This window comes from Amia ocellicauda, chromosome 1, assembly GCF_036373705.1.
Source record: "Amia ocellicauda isolate fAmiCal2 chromosome 1, fAmiCal2.hap1, whole genome shotgun sequence".
NCBI classification, from domain to species: domain Eukaryota; kingdom Metazoa; phylum Chordata; class Actinopteri; order Amiiformes; family Amiidae; genus Amia; species Amia ocellicauda.
The window spans coordinates 48,739,064-48,766,999 of record NC_089850.1 but is presented as its reverse complement, the minus strand read 5'-3'; the positions used below and the strand labels follow the sequence as shown (position 1 = coordinate 48,766,999).

General features: G+C 41.9%; 2 protein-coding genes across 2 annotated transcripts; both read left to right on the top strand.

The window, feature by feature from the left end:
• The first annotated feature begins 147 nt into the window (after nt 1–147).
• Nucleotides 148–12,332, top strand: ift46 (intraflagellar transport 46 homolog (Chlamydomonas)). The gene is made up of 12 exons (XM_066707696.1): nt 148–250; nt 1,009–1,105; nt 1,447–1,523; nt 1,900–2,066; nt 2,618–2,692; nt 3,108–3,201; nt 3,692–3,820; nt 4,928–5,046; nt 5,166–5,232; nt 5,761–5,821; nt 7,306–7,391; nt 11,831–12,332. Exons 1-12 carry the CDS (start codon nt 221–223, stop codon nt 11,924–11,926), a joined length of 1,098 nt encoding a protein of 365 aa, XP_066563793.1. The 5' UTR covers nt 148–220; the 3' UTR covers nt 11,927–12,332.
• A 6,265-nt stretch (nt 12,333–18,597) lies between these two features.
• On the top strand, nt 18,598–23,351 carry LOC136759187 (hepatic and glial cell adhesion molecule). Its single transcript, XM_066714081.1, has 5 exons — nt 18,598–18,753; nt 21,488–21,799; nt 22,085–22,351; nt 22,962–23,105; nt 23,341–23,351. Exons 1-5 carry the CDS (start codon nt 18,633–18,635, stop codon nt 23,349–23,351), a joined length of 855 nt encoding a protein of 284 aa, XP_066570178.1. The 5' UTR covers nt 18,598–18,632.
• The last annotated feature ends 4,585 nt before the right edge of the window (nt 23,352–27,936 follow it).

The window sequence follows — 27,936 nt, the reverse complement described above, 5'->3', positions numbered from 1 at the left end:
AAGGCATGCATTGTGTGTGTCTGGCGTCTTCAAAGGGCCTGCACAAACAAAACAAACGAAAATCGAAAAAGTGCCGCGGTAATGCAACTTACATCACGATAACCAATACACAATGCAGTGCTAACGCAGTGACGTTAAGCTGCCGGCTGTGCAGATCCCGTCTCTGCCCGCAGTATCGCGATAGTCGGTCGCCGGGGTGACGGAACACAGCGGAGCTTTAATGGAGGCGGCGGACGCGGAGCGACACAAGGTAACTGTAAATAACGATATTCATCTGAACACGTACAGTGCTTTGATTAATATACAACACCATGGCTGCTCACATACAATTATCTTTTGAAAGAATGTAATATATGTTTTCCTACGTCTGCTTTATATTCAGAATATGTTTAACGATGTAAGTCGTTCAGACTGTAAACAAACCGTCCAGTGGTTTGTCTTTTTATTCAATCGCGTTTGGTTTTGTTTGCCACTGCCGTAATTGTGGCAGATTTACCCCCCCTATGCGTTTCGTCTCGGGGTGGCAAGTCTAATAAAATGCAGTGTTTTAAATGTAGTTTTTCATTTGTTTTGTATTGAATACAAGAAAGTTAGATCCACTTCGATTCACTGCTGCCGTGTCCTTAAAACTAATGCATCTCCTCCCTTTTACAGTCCCAGTGTGATTTTCAAAACCCAATAACATCTTAATGTTGTTACAAGGTCCTTGTTAAAACCTAATTCGGCTCACTTGCTCAGCGTCTGTCAGATGCATGTATCAAATATACCACGTCCACTTTACAGACCTACAATTTGTGATTTTATATTCCTGAGCTGTTCTCTGCACCTCCAGGATTAAGATGCCTGTTTATGTATTTATTTATTTTGAGTCTACAGAGCTGGGGCTCCAGTTACATTAATAGATCATTGTTATTCAATAATTAAGGGGGGGTATGCAACTGACCAACTAGTGTCCAGCAGACTGATCTGAACCTCTTGTGCGCTCCCTGCTGTGCCCCCTCGCTCCAGACCAAGCTGATCATCAACCAGCCGTACGACGAGAGCCTGGAGGTGCACGACTCGGAGGAGGTGGCCAGCCAGTACACCCCCACCCCACGGCAGCCAGGTCAGAGCCCCCCACCTGCCCTGACCCACGCACCAGCCCCTCCAGGTTTTGGTGCCCAGGGTTGAATACAGAGTTTGTCTTCAATTTAATTTAGTTTAGTTTGTTTTTGCTTTTGAGAAGTATGGGAAAGTTAATGTATTCTTTTTCTGTGGGTGTTTCTTTGGTCAGGTAAAACCTTCAAAAATGTGTTTAGTATTATTAAGGGACACAATCCTCTTATTGTTTTTACTTCCCCACTCTATTTAACCATGATAATGAAAAGCACCAAGGTGAGGGTTTATGTTTTCCATAAAGTGCCATGTGTTACCCCGTGCTCTCTCTCTATTGTTGCTGTGCTGCAGCTCCCATGAAGGGCCGAGGGCAGCGGCGAGCCTTGGCCAACAACAGCAGCGACGAGTTCGAAGAGGAGCCTGGCAAGGTACTGGCAGTACAGTTCCCCTCACTCACTGCTTACAGCCCAGTGCACTACAGGCAGGAGCCACAAGGGGGCAGTGTTGTGTGCTGAATTTGAAGAGGCAACAGTTCTCCACTCCACTCCCGCACCTTCTGGCTGTCGCTCAATTCTCTCAAGGCTGCAGTGTCTTCTGGCTATTCTTCCAACCCAGCTCCCCTAGTGACAGAACTGGGCCTGCTGATTACTCTTGTTGTACTGCTAAACATTGGTAGAAATTATGGTTTGCAAGACTAGTAGTGCTCTCTGTCATTCTCACCGCAGTCCGAAGGGCAGGCCTTGTTCCCTGTTCTGACAGTGATGTCAAATAAATGGGCCTCAGTGCTTGCTCACTGTCCCACAGAACAAGAAGAAAGGACCCCAGCCACTGGGACAGCGCGGCCTGAGGGAGAACGAGGAGAACGAGGAGGACGAGGAGGAGGAAGAAGATGAGGAGGAGGATGAGGACGAAGATGATTCTGATGAAACGGAGTCTGAGGGAGCAGCAGAGCCGGGGTCTGCTCCAGAAGGGTGAGGCAGGAAATGGCGTGTTTCCTTAGTGTCTCTGACTGCCAATTCCCTCGTTATAATCACCCATCAGTACCGGCTGTAAAGGGCGCTGCCTGTGTTAAAGAGGCGGCTGCAGAGGATGCCGGTAATAGCCACCAAGGTTTATTTCTGGACACAGTAAACATGACGGGCTCTGCCTATCGTGACCTGGACAAGAAAAAGGAATCTCCCACATTGCATCACATTTCACAAGGTATATAATAATTGTAATCAGCTCTACAATCTTAGCAGGGATGGGCCAGTTCAATCCTTCAAAGGGCAGCCTCAGATATTAATGACATACTTGTTTTAATCATTTAATTAAGAAATGAAATCTGTTATTTCCAGGTGTGCATCAGTTAATAATGTAAATGTGAAACCGGCTGGAATTCAGCCTAATGGGACAGAAGTTTCCTATCCCTGAAATCAGTACAAATAAATACGTTATTTTAAGCAGGCACGGCGGGGGAGCCGTGCTGTACGTGTGCACTCCTCCGAGGCTAAAGCCCTAAAGCTCTGTACCTTGACCGCAGGGCCTATGACCCCTCTGATTTCGACCACTTGCCCGTGAGCACAGACATCAAGGACCTCTTCCAGTACATCACTCGGTGAGTTCAGCACACCAACACGTTTGTGTGTGTGTACACGTGTGTCTGTATGTACATTCTGTTATTTACTTATTTACTTTCTTAGTTTAATAATAATAATTATAAAATAAAAATTGTATCGCTTGTAAGCCCAACTCATGCTTTGCGGTCAACAATAAATCCTTTTTTTTATCACAGCATTACAACACTGCACACAGGTCTTACCGACTGAACACACACTTACACACTGACGCTCCCTTCTGTTGCCTTCCTTCTTTTATCACCTCTGTGCACACTCCTCCCCACCACACCACCTTTACTCCATTAACCTCTTATGGTGCTGTGGCACGCTACAGTATATACATACACACATTATACATTATAGAAATAAAACTCAGGGTAGGCCGTGGCTGAGTGGGCTGCTGCTGTCCTGCAGGTACACCCCCCAGAACCTCGAGCTGGACCACAAACTGAAGCCCTTCATCCCCGACTTCATCCCGGCTGTGGGCGACATCGACGCTTTCCTCAAGGTGAGGTCAGAGCTACAGATGCTGGAGCAGCGCTGCTTCACACCAGACGTGCTCTCCTGCTGCCATCTGCATTAGATGTCTGTGAAACTAAACCGTTACTTATTAATGCAATTTCATTTTTTAAGACATCATCCAGGATCTTCCAGTTTATTTAACTATATCTATATTACACAAACTGTCGTATATCATATATAAATCTTATTTTATTTATTTTAATTGTGAGACATCTGACATTTCATGATATGAGGGTACGTTTTCTCTTCAAGAAGTTACGTGTTCTGATCAGGCAAAATTGCTTTGAATATAGAATAAAGCCATCTTTCAGCTGCAGCATTTGCAGAGTGTCTGCAGCGTCAGGAGGCAGCACGTGTATCCAGTGTAACTGTTGTATCTGGGCTTGCTCTGGCTGCAGGGAGGCTTGGGCAGGGCCCATGTGAGAGGCCAGTACAGTGATCCTGCAGAGCGTGACCCCACTGTGTTTGACCCCCAGGTGCCGCGCCCGGATAACAAACCTGACAGACTTGGCCTGCTGGTCCTGGACGAGCCCTGCACGAAGCAGTCTGACCCCACTGTACTGGCGCTGTGGCTGTCCGAGGGCACCAAGCAGCACAATGTCACGGTATTGCCCCCCCGCAACAGCACACTGCCCTGTGTCCCCATAGGACAGAGATCCGGAGCAAATCCCCCTGAGGAACGCTCCAGAAGACCTGGTGTCAGAGTTTACGCTAGACTTCTTTTTTGACGGCCAATATGGCTGTTAATATTCCAGAATTCTGGCTATATAGAACAACTACCGGAAATATGTTTTAAATAGCCATATAATAGCCTACATTTAAACAGCAATAAAACACAAACGCTATGATCCAACAAATGTATTTTATTTAAAGTAGTCAGCAGAATGAACTCTTCACAAACTTTGCGAACTGAGCATATAGGCTACAACAATAAAATAAAACGAATAGCCTTGCTATTGTTAATTAAATAAATATATTAGCCTACGTTAAATGTATGTCTCTTTGCATTCCAAGCCCATCAAATTAACTAACTTCTAAATAAGCTAAATGAAGAATCAATTAAGTCCAAATAAATAAAGTAGACTGGTCGGTTTGAAGCAATCCAACCCCTCGGCAACTTGCAATTCTCATCGACCTTGTGACCTTTTCCTAAGTGAGGCGTCTTCTCTGGGCTGTTTATATCCTGTTCTGGAGCTAGCATCCACGCTCTGCAGGCACACAGGACACTGTGTTGTGAATTGTGCTGCCAATCTTTCCCAGTTTGCCCAGTCGGGATAGATTTCCTCGAATTCCCGTTTCACAGGCCGTATGGAATTTCAACCTGCCGTATCCAAGCGGAGGCTCGATGTTATCTTGGCAACATATCTTATAGGTCACACAATATTAGGCTATTTAATATGCTATTAATCTATTTATTTATTTATTTGGCATATTTCCCACCGGACATTTTGGCCATTGATATTTTCATCTGCCGGGCACTACACGTGATGGCTGGCGAAAAGCCGGCATTTGGCGGGTGTATCCATTCTCTCAGCGATTTTATATTCTAAATTAACTTTCCTGTTTGATGTACACTCTCAGTTCATCGTTGTCCAAAATCAAACGAGCACAGACCTTTGGGTTTAGTTTTGAGCATCACTTGATGCTGGACTGGTCAGAGTTTAACTGTCTCCTGTCCCGTGTGTGTGTGTGTGTGTGTGTGTGTAAATCAGCAAGTGAAAGTGAAGAGTCTGGAGAACCCAGAGAAGAACCCCAGGGCGATTGAGAACTGGATTGACAGCATCAGTGAACTGCATCGCTCCAAGCCTCCCGCCACTGTGCACTACACCAGGTGAGGGCAGGCATGCGTGCTGTGCCAGTGGACCTCTCGAGGAGTGCTTTTCATACGCTGTGTGTGTGTGACACCTCAACCAAAAGTTTATGAGTGAATCCCGGTGCTGTCTTCCACAGGCCCATGCCGGACATCGAGTCTCTGATGCAGGAGTGGCCCCCGGAGTTTGAGGAGCTGCTGGGCAAGGTGAGATGAACAAAAAACACTAATATTTTTATCTGGTGTGACTATTGTTATTTTCACCAGATGTAAATGTCCACATTATTGTTATTGTCTGTCTGTCTTTCTCTCTATCGGGCACTCCCCAGGTTATGGTTACTCGACTTATGGAAATTTGACTTAATGTAAAAGGCCCTAGTAAATTATTAAAAAAAAAAAAAGTATACATTTTGTTTTCTCTACAAAACTTTTAGCATAAAGTATAGTGAATGTTTGGCATAAGATAGGATATGATCAGAAACGTCTAACATAAAATTCAGAAATGTTGCATACCTGTACTGTACATAACAACAAAGTGTTTCAAATGTTGACTTATGGACCGGCTTCCAGAACCAGAGCCCTTATGTAAGTCGTGGAACGTCTGCATGTCCAGCAGGTTAATATGTAGACATAGTTGTTGTGAAGACCTATGGACAGAGTTATAAGGTTACCCGCTCCCAGCCAGCTCCCCTCCTCAATTTGGCCCTCTGTCTCACCCCCTCTCTTTCTCTTTAGGTGAGCCTGCCCACTGCTGACATTAACTGTGATCTGGGAGAGTACATAGATATGATCTGCGGTGAGCCACTTTCATACTATTTTCTAGGACAGGTGGGCAAACTATGGCCCGTGGGCCTCATCCGCCCCGCCAGAGAGTTTGATCTGGCCCATGGGCATTTATTAAAATAATAAAATCACCCGGCTAAGTGTGTCGCTACAATGCGCAGTGAAATACAGCTCTGTTCCAAGCGACATGGGTGCAGAGTTTCAAGGCAATTCTCTGACTTTATTAAGATTGAGGACTCACTGGATCTTGTCACGCCCTCTCTCATATAACTATGAGAAAGCGCCACCTACCATGTAGCCTGAGCTTCTCGATCTCCAGTGCGACACTACACTGAAGGATAAGTTTGACACAACCACTGTTTTATGCGTCATTATATTAGACACGACAGCTGGCTCAAAAGACGCTGGTTCTGTTTGGCTCGACTTGTGTGTCAGCAAACCTTCTCTGTGATGAACTACAATATATCCAAACACAGATCTCGGTTAAGTGATGAATATTTGGCCTCTATACTGCGGATCTCAACAGCAAAAATGGTACCTGACTTTCATAAACTTGCAAAGCAGGCTGATCAGCTTCACTGTTCACACTGACTTGCTTACATGGTCAAGACTAGTCAGGTTGTCAGGGCTTCTCAGACAGGTCCGCTCAAAGACACGCTTGTTGTACAACTTTGCATTATATATGTATATTCCCACATTGCACTGTTCATGATAGTATGTGCCTGATGCAAATAATGCACTAGTGGTGATATGGAAGAAAGTCACACTCAATGTGTTTGTTTCATAAAGCCTGTTAATGGTAATCTATTTAATGTGCTTTGAAATGTACTTATTGTTCAGATTTTTTCTATATTGAAAAACCTATTGAATAATTTAAAACAATGCTCAAACTTAAAAAGAAAAAAAAAAAAGATTTGTAAGAGTGGGCTTTTTGAATGACAGAAGTCAGTCACAGGTAATAAAGGAACATGATTGTACATTTGAACTTAGATGCACTTATGAATACATTATGGTAAAATATATATTGTTACTTGATATACTGTGACTTGAACAATGTGTGTGGCCCACCACTGTTTTTCAAGACCTGTTGTGGCCCCTTAGCCAAAAAGTTTGCCCACCCCTGTTCTAGGCTATGGCAGTTGTAGGTGGTGTGATACTTTTGCTGCTCAATGTCCTGCAGCCCCATTGAGCCCCCTGAGAATCAACATATGGGGTCGGTTGCACAAACGGAGCTATACTTTTTGGGAATGTTTCTGAAACTTGCACTAGTGCACTCAAATAGTCTTATTGCGGGTTCCTTTGAAACCCCGTAGACTATCTGTGAAGCTGTGGATTTATGAAATCTCCCGCAGTATTTAAAAAAAACAACCCGTTACATGAAATCAGAGTGCCAAGCAGAGCTGTAACAACACAGGGACACTATGGGTCCTGCCTGTAGCAGATCTAAATCTATCCCCCCAGTACTTCTGCTAATTTTATAATGGTTGTTCCTTGCAGCTGTCCTGGACATCCCTGTGTACAAGAACCGGGTCCAGTCTCTCCATGTGCTCTTCACGCTGTTCTCAGAGTTCAAGAACTCACAGGTACATGCCAGCCTACATCCCTACATAAAAGTGCCTGGAGAGACGGCATGTGCCAGGTTCTGCCAATTGTGATCTTATAAGAACATAAGAAAGTTTACAAACGAGAGGGGGCCATTCAACCCATCGTGCTCGTTTATTGTCCATTAATAACTAAGTGATCCAAGGATCCTATCCAGTCTATTTTTAAATGTTCCCAAACTTTCAGCTTCTACCACATTGCTGGGGAGTTTGTTCCAGATTGTGACGACTCTCTGTATGAAGAATGCCCCTTTTCCACTGGCGGATGAGTCCGGGTGCTTAAACGGGTGTTTCCACTTGCTAAGCGTCTGGACGCATCCTGACGCGTCCGTGTTTTGTGGCCGGTTAACTATCTGGTGCTAGACATGTCCGTAAGTGTCCGTCACTCCCACTAAGGAAATATCTCCGCTTCTGAAAGCGAAAATGTGTGCTGGACTGTAGACAGACAGGGAAGAGATCAGATACATTAAGTCGGAAGATATAATCTCAAGTGTCGTGTGCAATCATGAAGAAATTAGTTTTATTAGCAGCATGGAGTGAAATCCATGTACAGAAACAATGACTGCTCACAGTTAATATCTGAGTGTATTAAAAACTTGCATTTCACAGCACCGGTGCAGTGCCCTGACTAGTTAAAATAAACTGAAGGATAATAATAGGATTAGTAGCAGCCGATTTTATTAATATTTTATGAACAACTGGAGAGCTTTCAGGCTGTGTTTTGTGAATGTGTGCAGGACAATCCGCAGAGACAGTCAATGTAATGGCAACATGATTTAGTTAATGTGTGCCCAAGTTAAATTATTGAATAAATAAATACAGCAGATCTGTGTTTCCCTCTAAAACATTAAGGACTGGTTTAATAAATGCATCCATAAGTCCATAAACGCCATGACTGAAATGTGCACACTTTAGTTAAACTATAACCTGCTATATTGTAGGTGGATGATTCATCGTGAAACATGTATTTTGTTTCAATTGTAACTTACCCTGGTTAAGGACGTCTGCTAGGTAAATTATAAATAATACTGCAAAAAGTAATACATTAAGGGAGTCACACTGTGCCTTTTAAAATACATGTATACTAGCACAAATGATGACGATAATAATAATACATATTTTCTATTTAGTGTTATTGTTGCACATGGGAACGTGCTTGTCTGAATATTATGTTGTCTATACACGTTTAGCTTCCTAATATCTCTTAACAGAAAGGTGTATTTATTACACTGTTTACAATCATGTAAAGCAGAAAGAATAAAATAGACACAAAAGTCCTCTCCACGTCAGGCTGTATCGCTTGTAGTGTTGTTCTCTGTCTTTGTTTTTAAAACTAAACAAAGCAAACCCACAATCGCTCTGCTCCTCCCATAAGAGGGACGGACTTCACAACGGCCTGCTTTTACAAAAAAAGCTCTGGGACGCGTCCGGCACGGCAAGACATATCATGGCACGGCACAGATGCTTAAGCCAGTGGAACCGAGGCAGAAGTGTCTCCTGTTTTCCGTTTTGAATGCCTTGAAGGCCAATTTCCAGTTGTGTCCCCGGGTGCGTGTGTCCCTGCTGATCTGGAAAAGCTCCTCTGGTTTGATGTGGTCGATGCCTTTCATGATTTTGAAGACTTGGATCAAGTCCCCATGTAGTCTCCTCTGTTCCAGGGTGAAAAGGTTCAGTTCCTCAGTCTCTCAGTAGGACTTTCCCTTCAGACCTGGAATAAGTCTGGTTGCTCTCCTCTGAACTGCCTCTAGAGCAGCGATATCTTTCTTGAAGTGTGGAGCCCAGAACTGTACACAGTATCCAGATGAGCTCTAACTAGTGCATTGTACAGTCTGAACATTACTGCCCTTGTTCTCAATTCTACACTTTTGACAATATACCCTAACATTCGGTTTGCCTTTTTTATTGCTTCCCCACACTGTTTGGATGGAGAAAGTGAGGAGTCCACATAGACTCCTAGGTCTTTCTCATGTGTTACTTCATCTAGTTCTGTTCCTCCCATAGTGTAATTATAGTGGACATTTTTGTTACCTGCATGTAATACCTTGCACTTGTCCACATTGAATTTCATTTGCCAGGTGTCAGCCCACAACTGAATATTATCTAAGTCTCTTTGATCCCGTTCACACTTATTAGGCCGGCCCTGGGCCGCCTCAAATGTAGTCTGGCTTTTTTCAGACACCCAGTTCACACTTGCGGTTTTAGGAGCCTAAGTGTGTCACACATGCGGGCGAAAAGGCGGCCTAAACTAAATGCATGCCGTGAATAAATAAATCTGTTCAAACAAACCAGTGACACAGGACATTAGGTCTGGTTACAGGTGTATGTGATGTGTTTGTAATCACAACTTATTAATATCGATTGGCTATTTGGTTCTATATTTTATTTGAAAGTAATCTTAACCCTTTGCAGCCAAAGCTTTCTAATATAATGTAAAAATGTGCTGGTTCAATGGGGAATTAAATTAATATATTTACTTTTTCAAATGTCTATCTTTGGTTCTGCAAGTCTAAAAGTGCTGTTATATAATTCACCCGAAAGCGAAGCACATTTAGTAGGACATCTGCATTAAATCACAAGAAATCGTGTGCATCGAAAGCACCCTGTGATGCGTCTATAGTTTCATCCTCAGACAGCAGCGCTGTGCACTTCCTGCGGTTTCTGTTTTAACTGTATCTTCATCCACATTGTAAACAGTGCTTTCATTTCTGCATCGGCCCAGTTGTCACCTCCAACGCCGGCATTTGTAATTGTACTGCTCAGCTCAATATGATCGCATTTCGGATTGGATAGTAAACAGCTGGTCTCATTTTAAAATGGAATGATTTGAATGGAAACCTGCTTCGGTTAAATTTATATCGTTTTAATGCAAAAGTGAATAAAGTTACCTGGTCCCCTTCACAATTTCACAATGCAATTTTCACATGTAAAATACATACTTTTAAATTTCAGACATCAATCATACTTAGTACAAGAAAAAACAATAGCAAGTTTACCAGTTACACTTATTTTAATTGACCGAACTGTTTGAACTGTTTACATCATTATAACTCATTACTTAACCTATATTTTTTTAATATATATAAAGATGTGAGCTAGCTAAATGTATCGGTACATTTACGGCTATAGATCGATATGACATTGAAACAATATAGAGAAAATACTGTTTGTCTTGTACAGTCATGTAAGCTTTTTTGTTGCTTTGGCGGGAAGCGGCGTCTCTTTGACTCTGGGGGAGTGGCAACGCTTTCCACCCGGCAGTGAATATTGTAATGGTTCTTATTTTAAAGAGAGATTATTATGGTGTGCCAAATATAAAACAGTGTCTTTTTTCACACATTTAACATAAATCTTGTGTTTTTCTTTCCACGTTTAGTAAATACTTAAGCCATTTTTTCCACATTTATAATGATTTTGTTTTTTTAAATAAATGCTTAATCTCCGATTTGGAAAAATATTCGTTTGATTAAATATTTAAGTAAATCCTAAATCTCTAACGTCACAAAATAAATATATAGCTTTTAAATAAATATTTAGTCTAAATGTAAATGTTAAATACAAATGTGAATGTTAAATATAAAAGTTAAATATAAATCCTAATGTTAAATGTGGAGGTAGCAAAATAATAGCTAACATGCAAATACAGTCCCGCCCCTCTGCTCAGGTCAGCCTCTAACAGTAGTGGGTGGGGCTTCAGTAACCCGTTTTTTTTTTGGCATCACCATCCCCCCCACAAGCTTACACAATTTGAACACTGATCTCAGTAGTCCCAACTGGGCTTTCCCAGTCTATGTTTGGGAAATTGAAATCCCCCATTATAACGGCCACATCCTTGCTACATGCAGTCCTGATTACACTGTACAATGCAACATCTTTCTGAATATCTGAGTTGGGTGGTCTGTAACACAATACACTACACTAATCCTCCGGATCTTTTATTCAAAAACCCACAAATATTGTTTTGTTACTGATGCTGTTTTGAAGGCAAAGGGTTGTCACACCAAATATGGATTTGATTTAGATTTTTCTTCTGTTCACTCACTTTGCATTTAGTTAATTGATAAATAAAATCTATTAACGTGTCTATTTTTGAAAGGATTCTTACTTTACAGCATTTTTTCACACCTGCCTAAAACTTTTGCACAGTACTGTATATATAAAGTGAGAAATAATTAAAAACACGTGATGGTGTGTTTTTAATTAATATACGATATATATATATATTTACTGAAATTTTGAAAAATGCAAAAAAAAAAAAGTTTATGTAAATATGTTGTGGAAGGTTCTTTCAAATGTGTTAATGCATCTTTTAAAAGTATATTGATTTTCGCTTTTCTTTATTTATAAAACATTGTCAAGTAACCCGGTTTTGATTAGAGACCGCCTTTTGTTTACTTGACCGTGACTGTGGTTTGCATCTCCAGCACTTCAAGGCCCTGGCGGAAGGAAAGAAGTCGCTCTCCTCCACCTCCGCGCCACGCTCTGCCACCGGAGACCCAGAGACACTGACCTTTGACTGAGGGAGCTTCTCTTTGTTTAGTTTGTTTGTCCCTCTTGTTCTTGTTAATATATATGTATATATACATGTCACTACATTACATATTTTCATCCACAGCCTTCTTTCAAAAAGGTCTCCCGAATTTGCAGCATCTGATTCCAAAAGTTCAGCCCCCTGCTAAAAGACACTACAGAGCTCTCCCTAGAACCACCATCATTTATAATTAAGCTTCTGGAAAGCACTGACAACAAGATTTTTAAAAGCATTTATTCATCGCTGCTGTTGATTGTTAATAAATAGAGCCTATATTGTTTTCAAGAAACTAATTGTGCCTATGCATACATTGCCACGTATCTTTTGTGTCATGTGGAAATAATAAAAAACAGGATTTGAGGGGATTTTTATTTTCCCACAGAAAAGCAAAGCAACCGATTTACTGTCCCGTTTTTTGGCTTTTGGTTCCGTGTAATTGTAAGATTGTTGACAGAAGCAAGTAGGTGGCCACTGCACACCCAGCTCCCTGGGGAAATGAAGTTTGGGTGCATGAGGTGCCATTCTGCAGATAATCAGCACCCACTGCTCTGCCTGCTGCAGACACTCCTTTAACCTTTACACACCCACCTGCTGATCTGTTGACAAAGAGTTTCTTTTTCTTTCATCTGTGTTTTTTTAATGGAAATATTCTTCTGCTTTTAATCAGCAACTACAATCTAACACGAGTTTGGGACATGCAAAAACATCAGCAAGAAACTGATCTATTTTATTTTTATTTTCAGAAATAGTCATTAGATACATTTACAAAAGCAGTCTTAAAACTGCAAGCATGATTCATAGTAAACCTAATTAACCTTTTTGTGATACAACACACAACATATAAATAAGCCCACAAGCTCCATATGCATGCTTGTATTGCAGATATATATACACTCACCTAAAGGATTATTATGAACACCATACTAATACTGTGTTTGACCCCCTTTCGCCTTCAGAACTGCCTTAATTCTACGTGGCATTGATTAAATAAGGTGCTGAAAGCATTCTTTAGAAATGTTGGCCCATATTGATAGGATAGCATCTTGCAGTTGATGGAGATTTGTGGGATGCACATCCAGGGCATGAAGCTCCCGTTCCACCACATCCCAAAGATGCCCTATTGGGTTGAGATCTGGTGACTGTGGGGGCCAGTTTAGTACAGTGAACTCATTGTCATGTTCAAGAAACCAATTTGAAATGATTCGACCTTTGTGACATGGTGCATTATCCTGCTGGAAGTAGCCATCAGAGGATGGGTACATGGTGGTCATAAAGGGATGGACATGGTCAGAAACAATGCTCAGGTAGGCCGTGGCATTTAAACTATGCCCAATTGGCACTAAGGGGCCTAAAGTGTGCCAAGAAAACATCCCCCACACCATTACACCACCACCACCAGCCTGCACAGTGGTAACAAGGCATGATGGATCCATGTTCTCATTCTGTTTACGCCAAATTCTGACTCTACCATCTGAATGTCTCAACAGAAATCGAGACTCATCAGGCCAGGCAACATTTTTCCAGTCTTCAACTGTCCAATTTTGGTGAGCTTGTGCAAATTGTAGCCTCTTTTTCCTATTTGTAGTGGAGATGAGTGGTACCCGGTGGGGTCTTCTGCTGTTGTAGCCCATCCGCCTCAAGGTTGTACGTGTTGTGGCTTCACAAATGCTTTGCTGCATACCTCGGTTGTAACGAGTGGTTATTTCAGTCAAAGTTGCTCTTCTATCAGCTTGAATCAGTCGGCCCATTCTCCTCTGACCTCTAGCGTCAACAAGGCATTTTCGCCGACAGGACTGCCGCATACTGGATGTTTTTCCCTTTTCACACCATTCTTTGTAAACCCTAGAAATGGTTGTGCGTGAAAATCCCAGTAACTGAGCAGATTGTGAAATACTCAGACCGGCCCGTCTGGCACCAACAACCATGCCACGCTCAAAATTGCTTAAATCACCTTTCTTTCCCATTGAGACATTCAGTTTGGAGTTCAGGAGATTGTCTTGACCAGGACCACACCCCTAAATGCATTGAAGCAACTGCCATGTGATTGGTTGGTTAGATAATTGCATTAATGAGAAATTGAACAGGTGTTCCTAATAATCCTTTAGGTGAGTGTATATATATATATATATAGATATAGATATAGATATAGTGATGCTGTGGTTGATGTGTCAGGCAGATATATATATGTACATATACACACATACATTTGGAATTATCTCTTTTTGAGTTTTCTTATTCAGAAACTGTTTAAGGTGCTGAGGATCCAGTGCAGCTGGTATTGTGCAGCAGCCCTGTAACGAGTGTCACACTGGTAACTGTTGTATGTTGAGCATATTGTTCTGTACTGTCCTACTTGCAGATGTTGTACATTGTCTTGTACTGCATGTTTCCCCCACTGTCACTCCTATTGCATGATCTGAGTGCTTGATCTTGTACTTCATTAGACATCTCTCTAGTATCTTATTGCCTGCCATATGTTTCTATTGCACTAACATGCAAGTTTACAATTTTTCATACTATATTATACACTGGAGACACCTTGGCTAAAGGGGAAATAGGAAAATATATTAATTCTTAGTATTGCAATTAGAAAGTATCTCTCTCTGTCCGACTGCATTTTTCGTCACACAGTGAATTAGCAGCTGCGATTAATGGCTCAAGGATTTGAACATGAATGGAAGGCCGTGCTTAAGACCAGTCTGTTCTCACCAGATGAAATTACTTCATAAAGATTAACATGGTGCCTATTGATTATATAACAGCATCACAAATCTCATGACATGTTTTGGTCATGTATGACACTTCTTTGTCGAGTGCTTTTTTTCGACCATGATCTGCACCACACTTTGTGTCTTCCTTTTCCTTAGTGGGCTCGCATTTGTATATTAAAGGTGTCATGGTGTGCAAATGGCTTAGTTAGTCTTGGGGTCATTTCCCCTGCAAGTTGGAGGGGTACAGTCCTCCCTCAGTGTCTGTGTGTGTTGGCAGCAGTGCGGGTGGCCATGGTGCTCCTGGCATGTTATGTTCCTGGAGGTCACTTTACTTAAAACTAAAATGGTTGCAGCAGCAGCAGGTTACGCAGACCTCTGTGGGTCTGTGGTCAATGCAGGGGTTAACTTGTGCAAAGCCCAGAGCCATAGAAGTTGAGCACAAACCAGGAGGTCTGCATACTGTCATTATTTGGCATATTTGGAGATGGAGTTTTGTGTTTTTTCAAAATGTGTGCTTTCAAAAAGAGGTGGCTGCTGATACCTTGGTTATACTTTAATATTGGAAATAACATGTTATAAGCTGTTATTGTTACAAGCTAATTTGCTGATAAGGACTTGTATTGAGTGGTTATTTTTGATACCCACTGGGAGGCGTTTGGAATGTAAGTATAGTGTTAACATTTTAATTCTGTCTCTCCCACAATAAACCCTCACAGAACATTCACTCTATCTCTCGGTGGTTTTAATAATTTTATAACTAACCACATTTAACACCTTGCTGTGGCTTGCTCTTTAAACAACAGCTTCTCTCCGTGGCCTCTGGTCTGTTTTTCGTGTGCTTGTTTGCCTGTTGGTAATGGCTTATTCTTCGCGGTCTCATGTTCACTCTGACAAGCCACACTGTGGTCAGAGAGAGAATGCTATGGAGGGCATATATGTAGATTGTCTTTCCACCTGATCTTTCACTAGTGTCAGTCAGTCTATCGTTCCATCAGTCTGTTTCCAGCCCCTACTGATCCGGCACATGAACAACAAACTGCCCCCCTGGCCTCCTTTCCTGCCTCTGGCGCTCTCTCTTATGTTGACTCACAACTGGGGCTTCCTTCCGGACCTGTGAGGGAGTGTGCCTGTTCATATGTATGTGTCAGTGTGCCAGTGTGTGTATGTGTGTCATTGTGGAACGCTTCTAATTGGACAGCTTTTGAATAAAAAAATACATTAATTGAAAATATATTTTCTCGTTGGGGTCTTCAGCTTGTTATGTGCAGTGCCTGGCCCAGCCAAGAAACACTGCAGACTGCTCTCTCTTCAGGCTCCCTGACCCTAGTTTTCTGTTAACTGCATCACACCCTGTGGTTTTGTGCTGGTTTAATTCTTGTTGTATTTGTTACCAGGGGAGCTTTTTTAAATGGCAGTGCTGTGGTACACTAACTGTACCCTCTGCCTCTCCCTTCACTGGCAGTTACACCCTGTGTAAGGTTTCAGGTGGTGTTTTTTTATTTTATTTATTGTGATAAAAAAAAAACTGAGAGATCAGGGGAGAAGGGCCTTAATCAGGGAGGTGACCAAGAACCCGATGGTCACTCTGACAGAGCTCCAGCGTGTCTCTGTGGAGAGAGGAGAACCTTCAAGAAGAACAACCATCTCTGCAGCACTCCACCAATCATGCCTGTATGGTATAGTGGCCAGACGGAAGACACGCCTCAGTAAAAGGCACATGACAGCCCGCCTGGAGTTTGCCAAAAGACACCTGAAGGACTCTCAGACCATGAGAAACAAAGATTCATGTCTGGAGGAAACCAGGCATCGCTCATCACCTGGCCAATACCATTCCAACAGTGAAGCGTGGTGGTGGCAGCATCATGCTGTGGGGATGTTTTTCAGCAGCAGGAACTGGGAGACTAGTCAGGATCGAGGGATAGATGAATGCAGCAATGTACAGAGACATCCTTGATGAAAACCTGCTCCAGAGCACTCTGGATCTCAGACTGGGGCGAAGGTTCCTCTTCCAACAGGACAACGACCCTAAGCACACAGCCAAGATAACAAAGGAGTGGCTACAGGACAACTCTGTGAATGTCCTTGAGTGGCCCAGCCAGAGCCCAGACTTGAACCTGATTGAACATCTCTGGAGAGATCTGAAAATGGCTGTGCACCGACGCTCCCCATCCAACCTGATGGAGCTTGAGAGGTCCTGCAAAGAAGAATGGGAGAAACTGCCCAAAAATAGGTGTGCCAAGCTTGCAGCATCATACTCAAAAAGACTTGGTAATTGGTGCCAAAGGTGCTTCAACAAAGTATTGAGCAAAGGCTGTGAATACTTATGTACATGTGCTTTTTTTGTTTTTTATTTTTAATAAATTTGCAAAGATTTCAAACAAACTTCTTTCACGTTGTCATTATGGAGTATTGGTTGTAGAATTTTGAGGAAAATAATGAATTTAATCCATTTTGGAATAAGGCTGTAACAACAAAATGTGGAAAAAGTGAAGTGTTGTGAATACTTTCTGGATGCACTGTATGTATATAAAGTTAAATTCTGGCATTTCACTTATGTCTCAAAACTAGAAGGAGATCTTTTTTTTTATTATTAATTATTTTTTATTTATTTTTATTAACACACAGCAGATGTGAAGTTTGAATTTGTGAAGTTTGAATTTGTGAAGTTTGAATTTCTGAAGCTGTGCAGCATTGTGTGTTGGCCAGCATTTGTGCATCTGCTTTTTTTGTACCATTTATCAGTCAATCTGAAGACTGGGTCTCCCAATGCTTTTTCAAATCCCTTTAACATTGTTTTCACCCCCTAATCATCCACCTCAGGCCTTTGAATCACAAACACCCTTCATGACTTCCTCTATCTCCGAAGGTGCCAGAAAAGGTGTTTGTAGATGTTTAGGTCTGGGTTTCCTTTTATGACTCGCGTGGCTGCACAACTCTGTCTGGGCACAGCAGATTGGTTTCAGCTTCAGTACAAACGAAGATGGCCGCTGTAATGGCCGTAGCAGTGATGGCTGGAGATGGCAGCGTGCTAGAGAAGACTGCACGTCTTGGTGAGACCTCAATTGCTAGCACGAATGAGGTAACAAGTGCAGAGATGCTGACCACAGGTTGCTTACTTCACAGTGGAAAGTACATGCTGCTTCTGGGGGAAATTTGGGGGGGAGGGGAGTTTAAAAAGCAGAGGCAGGTGATTATAGAAATTGTAAACACACATGAAAGAACAATTAATTGATAATGGCTTCCCGTGCAAGCAGGAAATGTGCAGTGATGATGCACCAGGTCTCAAACTATTGCATTGTGGTGTCGTGTTTTCTGGGGTCTTCGCACTGCCCCATGCATATTACTCCTGAGCGTATAAAGTGAAAGAGATCAGTTCCTGTAGATAAAATAAGTGTTTGACTTTCGCAATTCAGAATCTAAAATGCAATGTGTTCCTATATCGTTTCAACAATAAATGGCAAAAAATAATCCAAGGTTCATTCACTGATTATCTTTTTGTTTTCCACACTAGTCAGCATTTACAAATATTATAATTTTTTTCTAACATTAAAAAAATAAGATGTTTCACCACAGGGGAAAATAAAAATCAGTGTAGGCAGGACAAAGAAATTGATAACATCAAACCTCATCATCATGGGTTAGCTTTCGTTGTTAATGTCTGTACAGAGCTTGTTCACTCCTCAGACAAGAGTGGATTTGCACTCTGGGTTTTGAATCCGACTGACCACACTGAGGCTTTGAACTCTGCTGTGTCTTTTTAAAACTTTGCTCTTTTCCTTTTTACTGAAAACCAACGTGCTTTCTGCAGCTCATTGGTTCCTGTTCATGGTGTTCTGTGGTTTTTGAGTGTGTGGGGGGGCTTAGCTGCATAGAGAGGAGATGCAGAGAACAGTGAGATGCCATATATATAGAGCAAGAGATAGATAGAGAGGGAGAGAGAGATGGAGAGGCCTCCGCGCTCCTGTGTCTCTCTCACTGCCAGTTATGGGGCCCCTGGGCTCTGGTCTAGAGTGGACAGGCTGCAGCTCCTGGCTGGGCAGGACCTCGTTGCATAGGCACTGGCTCACTGTCTGCCTTGTGCTGCTGTCCTGTGTGGTGAGAGTAGGTGAGTGAAAGAAAAGGACTTCTTTACAGATGCATCAGATTGTTTTGGTTTGGTTTGGTTTTTTCATGGTTTTGTTTGTTTTATGATTTATCTGGTGCATTTTCCGTTGATTATCAATGCATTTGATTCTTTTGTTGAAATTCGTTGGCAGTTTGCCACATTATGACAAGTTTATTGTTTTGATTGACTTAATGCACATGTTTATTTTGAATTTATTTGGTGATTTGGCTTTATATCACATTAGAATTTTAAAAGTTTTAAGTGACTTTAGAGTTGAATTTTTCACAGATTTTAATCACGAATATTACAATTGTATGTTTTATCTTCGCAATGTTAAACACTCTACCTTAATACACTTTTTTTTTCTTTTTTACAGATAGATTTGTTAGATAAGTTATTGTTTTGTTTGAGTGATAGCTTTTTGGTATGGATGGATTTATTTTTGCTGATCTGTTTAAATGCATCTTTGTACACTGGCTAGACTGTAGCTATGCTGATAAAATATACAGTAATAAGACCAGTGTACTTGTTAATGTCTGCGACGAATTGCAGGTGAATTTGCCCGAGTCTTACTGCACAGCGAAATGCGCCCATTGGGTTAATCTGTATATTATATAGGCTTAGTTCTTGTGTAGAAATTATAATCATGCAAATATAAATAGCTTCTTGAAATAAATAGTGTTCTTAACGTCTATAAAATACAGGTAATTAAAACATGCACATTAACAATAATAATGATAGAAATGTATTTGTTAAAATTACAAAACGGGATATAATATTATTATTATTATTATTATTATTATTATTATTATTATTAATAATAATAGATAATACATAATTATTTTAATTTTATTTTGTTTTCCTGAAAAAATAATTATGTAAATAAATATGCTGTACACTCTGGTAGCTGAAGTCGTTATTCATTTAAAAACATGAATTATGTTTTGTTAAAATGCATCACACCGCTCCTGTGAGACTTTCACTTCAGCAGCTGTTTCAGTTTCCTAATCCACCCTTTATACACGTTTAGGGCTGATTTTCCTCACAGTAAAGAACACGGATCTGCAAGCACTAGGACTATGGTAGCCTAGCTTGTTCACTGTCTTGGTCCATGTTCAGTCCGATTAAGCTATTATTTAAAAATATGTTTTGATTTCTCGAAATTCTTTACCAGAATTATATCTCACATTTTTGAGTGTGTTTTGTGTACAAATGTGAACAAAATGATCATCTCACAGTATTCTTGGTATTATGATACTATTGTTTTACACCATTGCACACAGCACAAATTACCACTAGAAGCGTCAATTTGACCGATTTGGTTATAGAAATTGGAATTACTCTGTTCCTAAATACACTGCACATACCCGTTCGTGACTTTTCCTAACTATATGTATTAAACATGCCTACAGCGTTTTAACTGCATACACACGAAAATAAATAAGTTATAACACGTTTACCTAGAATAGCCAAAATCGGGTTATTTTGACCGGTAATTTAAATACATAATAAATGAAATATAACGCATAATCCTGCCTTCCCTTTACAATAGAGGCAGTCGGGCGCTCCAGTGGCGATCTCTCCCTGTCTGCAGTCTTTCATGTGCGTGAAAATCACACGCATTGCACAGCATTACAGGTGTTTCTTATCCACACAAATACACCTGGATTGGAAACGGAGACTGGAGAGAGCTCGTTTTGGACATGCCGTGTATATGAACATGACTGATTCAGGGGCATCAGTGACACTGACAATGACAGATCATTGGCGGGTTTGTGCCAGTGCTGTGAAAACACTGCGAGTGACACCGAGTGCTTTTACTCCACTGATCAATACGCGATCAATACGCGATCAATACTGCAGTACAGAGAGCAATAACGCAGCACATCCAGCACAATCATGATTCAGGACATTATCAGCGGAGGAGCATTTATTGCGATGCTGTATCTCCGTGGAGAGGCTGTCACAGCGCAGTGTGAGTACGAGCTGCTGCAGGGAAAGAGCAGACACTGTCCTGTGTGACTGTAGAGCTGCCAGGTATGCAGGATAAATATATACTAAATAGTTTATTGAATATACAGCTACAGTGAATAAAAGCAGTTTATGTTGAAAACAAAGTTTACAAAGTGTTGAACATCTTTAGTGTACAACTATGTTTTGATAAATGCAATACTTCTTTTACTATAAAATATTGCTATTGAGCATTATTCCAATATTTACATGTAAACTTGTTTAATTTCCTTATTGTATGCCGTTTTTGAGCTTTTTGCTCATTGACCGTAGTGTGTGCGTTTAGTAAAAACGTGCTGTTATTTATAGCAATAACATTAATGTTTTATGATCATATTTCAATTTAAGGTCTACATTTGTGCTATGCAAATGTTGGATTTGATGACCATGAATGAAACTTCTGAGTTCTATACGATGGTTTGCCTTTGATTGTCATATCGCAGCTGTTAAAGAGCTATCGGTTACAACGACCGGCTCAAAGCACTGATCACAAAATCAGTCATATATTGTCACCGTGAACAATTAAGTCTTAAACTAGAACTTGAAAATGAGAAACAGAAATATATTCAACTTGTGCTTCTGTGACATTTAGGAAGGTAGTTCCTCACAATGCACTGGATGGTGAAATGACTGTTTTTCTTTTCTTTACAATCTGAAAATTCTGGAAATGTTCAAGAGACCAGAGTCATGCAAAGTAAAACAAAATGTGTTTATTTTTCTGCAGGTTGGACCACATCACTGGAAGAGAAGAGGTTTTATGCTGAAAGGCACAAAAACGCTGTGCTCATGGCTGGCTTCCATGGCTACCAGAAAAAAGTCAAGAATGTACAGTGGAAAAGAGGGAACAATTCAGTTTTGTTTTACGATTCTGGTACCAAGATGTTTGGACAGTATGCAAACAGGGCACGCTATGATTTTGACAACAACACCCTGATCCTGGAGAACGTGACTGGAGAGGATGTGGGTCTCTATGAGGTTTCCCTGGTAACTGAAAATGCCACACTAGTTAAAATGGTCCTCTACCTGGAAGTAATAGGTAAGTCTGTGTTTTGGTCTATTTCTCTTTGATTTTGTTCGAGATTTGAGTCCTTTGTGGAAATAATAATAACTGAAATGGAAATGGAGGAGAAAGACTCTACCTAATCATTTAAATGAGGGTTGCATCATCACCACTGCAAATAGTAGGTCTGAGAGTCCTCAAATGAAATGGCAGTGATGTGTGACACCAGTGAATGGCTGCAGTACTGCTGTCTGCTTGCGGACTCTGGCCCAGGCTGAGAGGGGTCTCTGCACATAGATCAGTGGGTCTCTGTCTCCACAGCTGCTCTCTCAGAACCACGCATCTCCATTTCCTTTGGCAACTCCTCATGGGCGGGGCTGAACATGACGTGTGAGGTTTCGGGTGGAAAGGACCTCTCCTATTGGTGGCTGAAGGACGGCCAGCCCCTTCCCCAGGATGGCCGGCACTCTGTGAGGGAGGGGAACTGGTCTCTGCAGATTAGCAACCTGACGCACAGAGACTGCACCAACTACAGCTGCGTGGTGGCCAACAGGCTGCGCAGCAGAGAGGCCCACGCTCTCGTCACTGGTGAGAGAGACGCTGAGGGTCTGGGGGCAAGTAGGTTTGGGGTGGGTGATTACAGTATGTAAACTCCAAGGAACAGGGTTAGTCAGTGCCATAACACCTGTGTTCAGAAGGCAGCTGGTTAAAGCAGGCCTGTGCCGCTCTGGTCCTGGCATCTTTGGGGGTATTATTCCACCTGGACCTCTTAACGACCCAATTTAGCTCATTACTGCTATGATGTGGCCAGTATGGTTCGACTGGTGACTCAAAGACACTTCTGAAAACCTGCTAGACTGGAACGGTGCCCTTCGCAGGCCTGGGTTAGCTGTGCAGCCCTGGGTTAGTGTGTGTATCGCTGGGCTGGTGGGCGGTTGGCTGGGTGCTGGATAACAGTTACATCACAGCCCCACAGTAGGACGTCCCGCCCATCTGGCGCACAGTCCCCCTATCTCTGCATACTAAGAAAGGTCATCTCTTGGAGGCATCAAGCTTTTGTGGTTATAATGGCCACATGAGCTATAGCTGTTTCTCAGCTATTTTAAATAGATCTGTGTTCAGCAGTTACTGTCCCTGGCTGTGGGTGTGAATTTGAATTTGAATCCCACTGCTACTGCTCTGTGTTTCCTGTGTGCAGCTGCAAACATCTCGCTGTGTGAGCCAATGAGGGATGTCCAGAGCCAACCCCTCAGGAACCGTGACCTCCTGTCCCTCTGCGCCGGGCTGCTGTGTGTTGTGGGGATGTGTCTTGTCATCTACTGTGTCAGGAGACATGGCCAGGGTAAGACTCACACCTGCCCTTCTCAGTGCGCTACAGTTTTTATAATTCTTTCAATGTGTATGATTTGAAAATCAATAAAAAACAATTGTTCTTTTTGCAAGGTAGAAATACGGCATTGGTGCAGAGGTAAGATTAATTGTGTTTTTTCTTTCTATCTATCTATCTATCTATCTATCTATCTATCTATCTATCTATAGTAAGTTTGGAATGTGTGACAATGTCTCCATATTTACAGTGGTGAGCTAATTCATTAGAACCCCCAATGCATATGAAAAGTATCCACTGTAACAGAAAATAACTGACACTTGACCTTAATTAGCAGTTGCTTTTATCCAGTACTGCAAGCTCAGAGACAGTGCAGTTAAACACAGTACAGTTAACGGCAGGGTCACACAGAGAGAGACAGGAGGGATGCTGTAAGGCTCTCCTAAGGTAAAACCTCTGCTCCACACCATTGCACCTGTCCCTTCTGCAGAGCGTCGCTTTGTGGTATGTGCACGTGTGAACCTCTCAACAAAAGCAGTCTCTGTGTCTGGCGTCCGGTCTATTTATCTGGGGGTCTGTCTCTGTATCTGGTGGTCTCTCTCTCTCTGAAACCTGTCTGTAACCCCCTTAGAGCGTTGGAGCTGCAGCACAACACCAGAAAGCAAACAAGGTAAGAACAACGTCTGGAGGTGTAGTTCTTCACCACACACTATTCAGTGTTACGGCAGGTTTGTTACACTTTGGCTTCAGGAGGACTGTGGAGTGAAATCGCCTTGAACTCATATCTACTCATATGTTTCCTATTATCAGTGAAGTAGAAGTTCCTTTATAATAAAAGTCAGATATATATTTATTTTTGTCGCAGAGCTATGTGATCTTGCTCTTTATCAGAGTCATGCTGCCACACACTGGGGAGAGTCAGCCTGCTCTGGTTCCTCCCAGGCAGGGATCTATTAAACACCTCTCTAACAGCACAGCTCTTTCCACACATAGTACAGACAACACATAATTACATTAAAATCGTAATAAACCAAGTTCATCGTCATCCTTATAGCTAATAAAAAGGCATTCCCAGTCACAGGGGCGTTGAATTCTGCTGACATTCTGGCTGGTATTCAAACAGAATCCCTTACAGCTCTGTAGCTGTGCATGAAGGGAGAGACCAGCGCCTAGTTCCCTCTGAAGCAGGTGTGGCATCTCTCTGCGACACTCGCTCTGTGGTCTCTGCACTGTGGGCTGCTCCCCTCTGTCAGTGAATAAGATCTTTCTAAAGAGTCTGTCTGTCATCAGTGTGAGGAGCTGTGCGTGTGTGTCTGACCTGTGTTCCCATCCATCTCTCTGAAACTGTCCTCTCTTCTCCTCACAGAGGAACACGTGTATAACGAAGTGATTTACATGCAGGTAATTACTTTGATTTTACTTACAAACTGAGCGAGGGACAGCTGAAATAGAAAGATAAACTGAAAAATGTTTAACTGCTTTTAATTATCAGGACATAGAATACAGGACCTACAAAATCTACAATCCTTCCTTTATGTGGAGACTCCTGGAATGCTGCAGCCCAAACACCTACTCTTCCATTCACCACTGGCATCAATATCTCCACCAATTTGTCAGACTTATTCCATCTCAATTTCACTCCACTTATAAAAACCATAGAAGATGATCTGAACCGATGGATGAACTTACCACTCTATTATTAGCAGAATTACAACAGTTAAAATGTCTATTCTACCCCAAATTAATTAAAAAATTAATCTCTTCACTATGGTCCCAGTACAACCTACAACCAATTGGTTTCAAAATTTAGATTCAATACTTACTAATTAAAAAAAAAAAAAAAACTCGGATTAGGTTAACCACACTACATATGGTCTGGATGCACCACATTTTTATCATTACTACCTGGCTAACCAACTACAATATATTAAAAAATGGCTATACTCTAATAAACAGATCAATCTGTGGATAGTTTGTATGCAAAGAAATTTCAGTTAACGACTTACCTTTCATAAGCCCAACTGTTAAACGTCGTAACTGCTTTAAGACCACTGTAATCTCCACAACCCTGACAGCTTGGTGGGAAATTAACAAAATCACTCACTTTACCATGACACCCTGCAAATTCACCCCAATATGGTCTAATCCTGACTTCCTGATTAATACAACGGCAATAGTCTTCAGCATTTGGAAAAGGAAAGGTATCTACAATATCTACAATTAAAAAATGCTATCAAATCAAAAAATAATATAATCAGTAACAATCTACAACCCCCCCTTTTATAGAAACAATCAACAAATTAATCATCTCCAAGAAACCATTATCAAAATTATATAATCTCTTATCCAAAAATGACTCATCAATATCTCTTCCAATTGACGACTGAGAAAAAGATTTAGCAATCCACACTGATACCAGCTTCTGGACGCAAAATCTGCAAGAATATATTCCCAATGAGTAATAACACCCTCACACAACTGATACAATACAAAGTAATTCACAGAATGCACATTATCCAGCACAAGATGTTTAGAATGGGTTTCATAGAGTCTAATAATTGTTGCCAGCAATTTTACGGCAAGGGTCCTAGTCTAATTGCCGGAGCAGGAAAATGAATGCCGGCAAATTCAGTGTCAAGTCCTTGCTGTGCCGCAACCAATCAGAATAGGGGCGCATTTTTGCAACCACAGCACAACAAGAGGAAGGGGAAGGGTTGGGATGGGGGTTTTCTGTGGGGTGACTGTGATGAGACACCGGTGGGGATGGGAAGTGGAAAACAGAATGAAGGAGTAGGGGGAGCCCTCCTGTGACCTCTGACCTCTCTGACCCTCAGGTAGAAGACTCTTCCAGTGAGGCCGCCCGGGTGCCATATGTGTACATGGACTACCTTCCCAACAGGGGCAGCCAGCGCTCCAGAGTGGAACCAGAGCTGGATGACTTTGGGTACTCCAGCATAGGCCCACTGGTGGTTGACTTACAGCCTGAGGGAGTGCTGCCCCCGGCACAGTAAAGGCCACAGAAGGACTGGCCACTCTTCACAAACTGTCCAGTCAGGCTCAGGGAGGGAGTGGGTTCACAAAGGCCAGTGGTTGGAAACATTGCAGCTCTAAGTGTCCCAGGAAATGCATGAAACCTCCACTTCTGTATGGAAACCCCTTGCACAGGGTTCCACAGTGGTCAGCTCTGTCCACTAAGTCACAATTTAAACTTCAGGCCATTCCTGCTTTCACTGTAAACTTTATATTAGTCCTTACTGAGGGTTTACCTCTTTGACATCATGAAACATCACACAGAATGTTTCTTGGATGAATAAGAGAGAAGTTTCTGTGTGAGGGTCTTGGACATGCCTGCAGCAGCCTCGGCCCCTGTGGGTGAAAGGAGAGGAGAGGTGTGTGTTTCAAATGCATTTACTCTGTCAAAATAAATAGGTTTTTGGTTTAGTTACTTAACAATAATAATAACAACACATATATATATATATATATATATATATATATATATATATATATATATATATATATATATATATATACACTCACCTAAAGGATTATTAGGAACACCATACTAATACTGTGTTTGACCCCCTTTCGCCTTCAGAATTGCCTTAATTCTACGTGGCATTGATTCAACAAGGTGCTGAAAGCATTCTTTAGAAATGTTGGCCCATATTGATAGGATAGCATCTTGCAGTTGATGGAGATTTGTGGGATGCACATCCAGGGCACGAAGCTCCCGTTCCACCACATCCCAAAGATGCTCTATTGGGTTGAGATCTGGTGACTGTGGGGGCCAGTTTAGTACAGTGAACTCATTGTCATGTTCAAGAAACCAATTTGAAATGATTCGACCTTTGTCACATGGTGCATTATCCTGCTGGAAGTAGCCATCAGAGGATGGGTACATGGTGGTCATAAAGGGATGGACATGGTCAGAAACAATGCTCAGGTAGGCCGTGGCATTTAAACGATGCCCAATTGGCACTAAGGGGCCTAAAGTGTGCCAAGAAAACCTCCCCCACACCATTACACCACCACCACCAGCCTGCACAGTGGTAACAAGACATGATGGATCCATGTTCTACCATCTGAATGTCTCAACAGAAATCGAGACTCATCAGACCAGGCAACATTTTTCCAGTCTTCAACTGTCCAATTTTGGTGAGCAAATTGTAGCCTCTTTTTCCTATTTGTAGTGGAGATGAGTGGTACCCGGTGGGGTCTTCTGCTGTTGTAGCCCATCCGCCTAAAAGGTTGTACGTGTTGTGGCTTCACAAATGCTTTGCTGCATACCTCGGTTGTAACGAGTGGTTATTTCAGTCAAAGTTGCTCTTCTATCAGCTTGAATCAGTCGGCCCATTCTCCTCTGACCTCTAGCATCAACAAGGCATTTTCGCCCACAGGACTGCCGCATACTGGATGTTTTTCCCTTTTCACACCATTCTTTGTAAACCCTAGAAATGGTTGTGCGTGAAAATCCCAGTAACTGAGCAGATTGTGAAATACTCAGACCGGCCCGTCTGGCACCAACAACCATGCCACGCTCAAAATTGCTTAAATCACCTTTCTTTCCCATTCAGACATTCAGTTTGGAGTTCAGGAGATTGTCTTGACCAGGACCACACCCCTAAATGCATTGAAGCAACTGCCATGTGATTGGTTGATTAGAAAATTGCATTAATGAGAAATTGAACAGGTGTTCCTAATAATCCTTTAGGTGAGCGTATATATATATATATACACTCACCTAAAGGATTATTAGGAACACCATACTAATACTGTGTTTGACCCCCTTTCGCCTTCAGAACTGAACTCAGAATTCTACGTGGCATTGATTCAACAAGGTGCT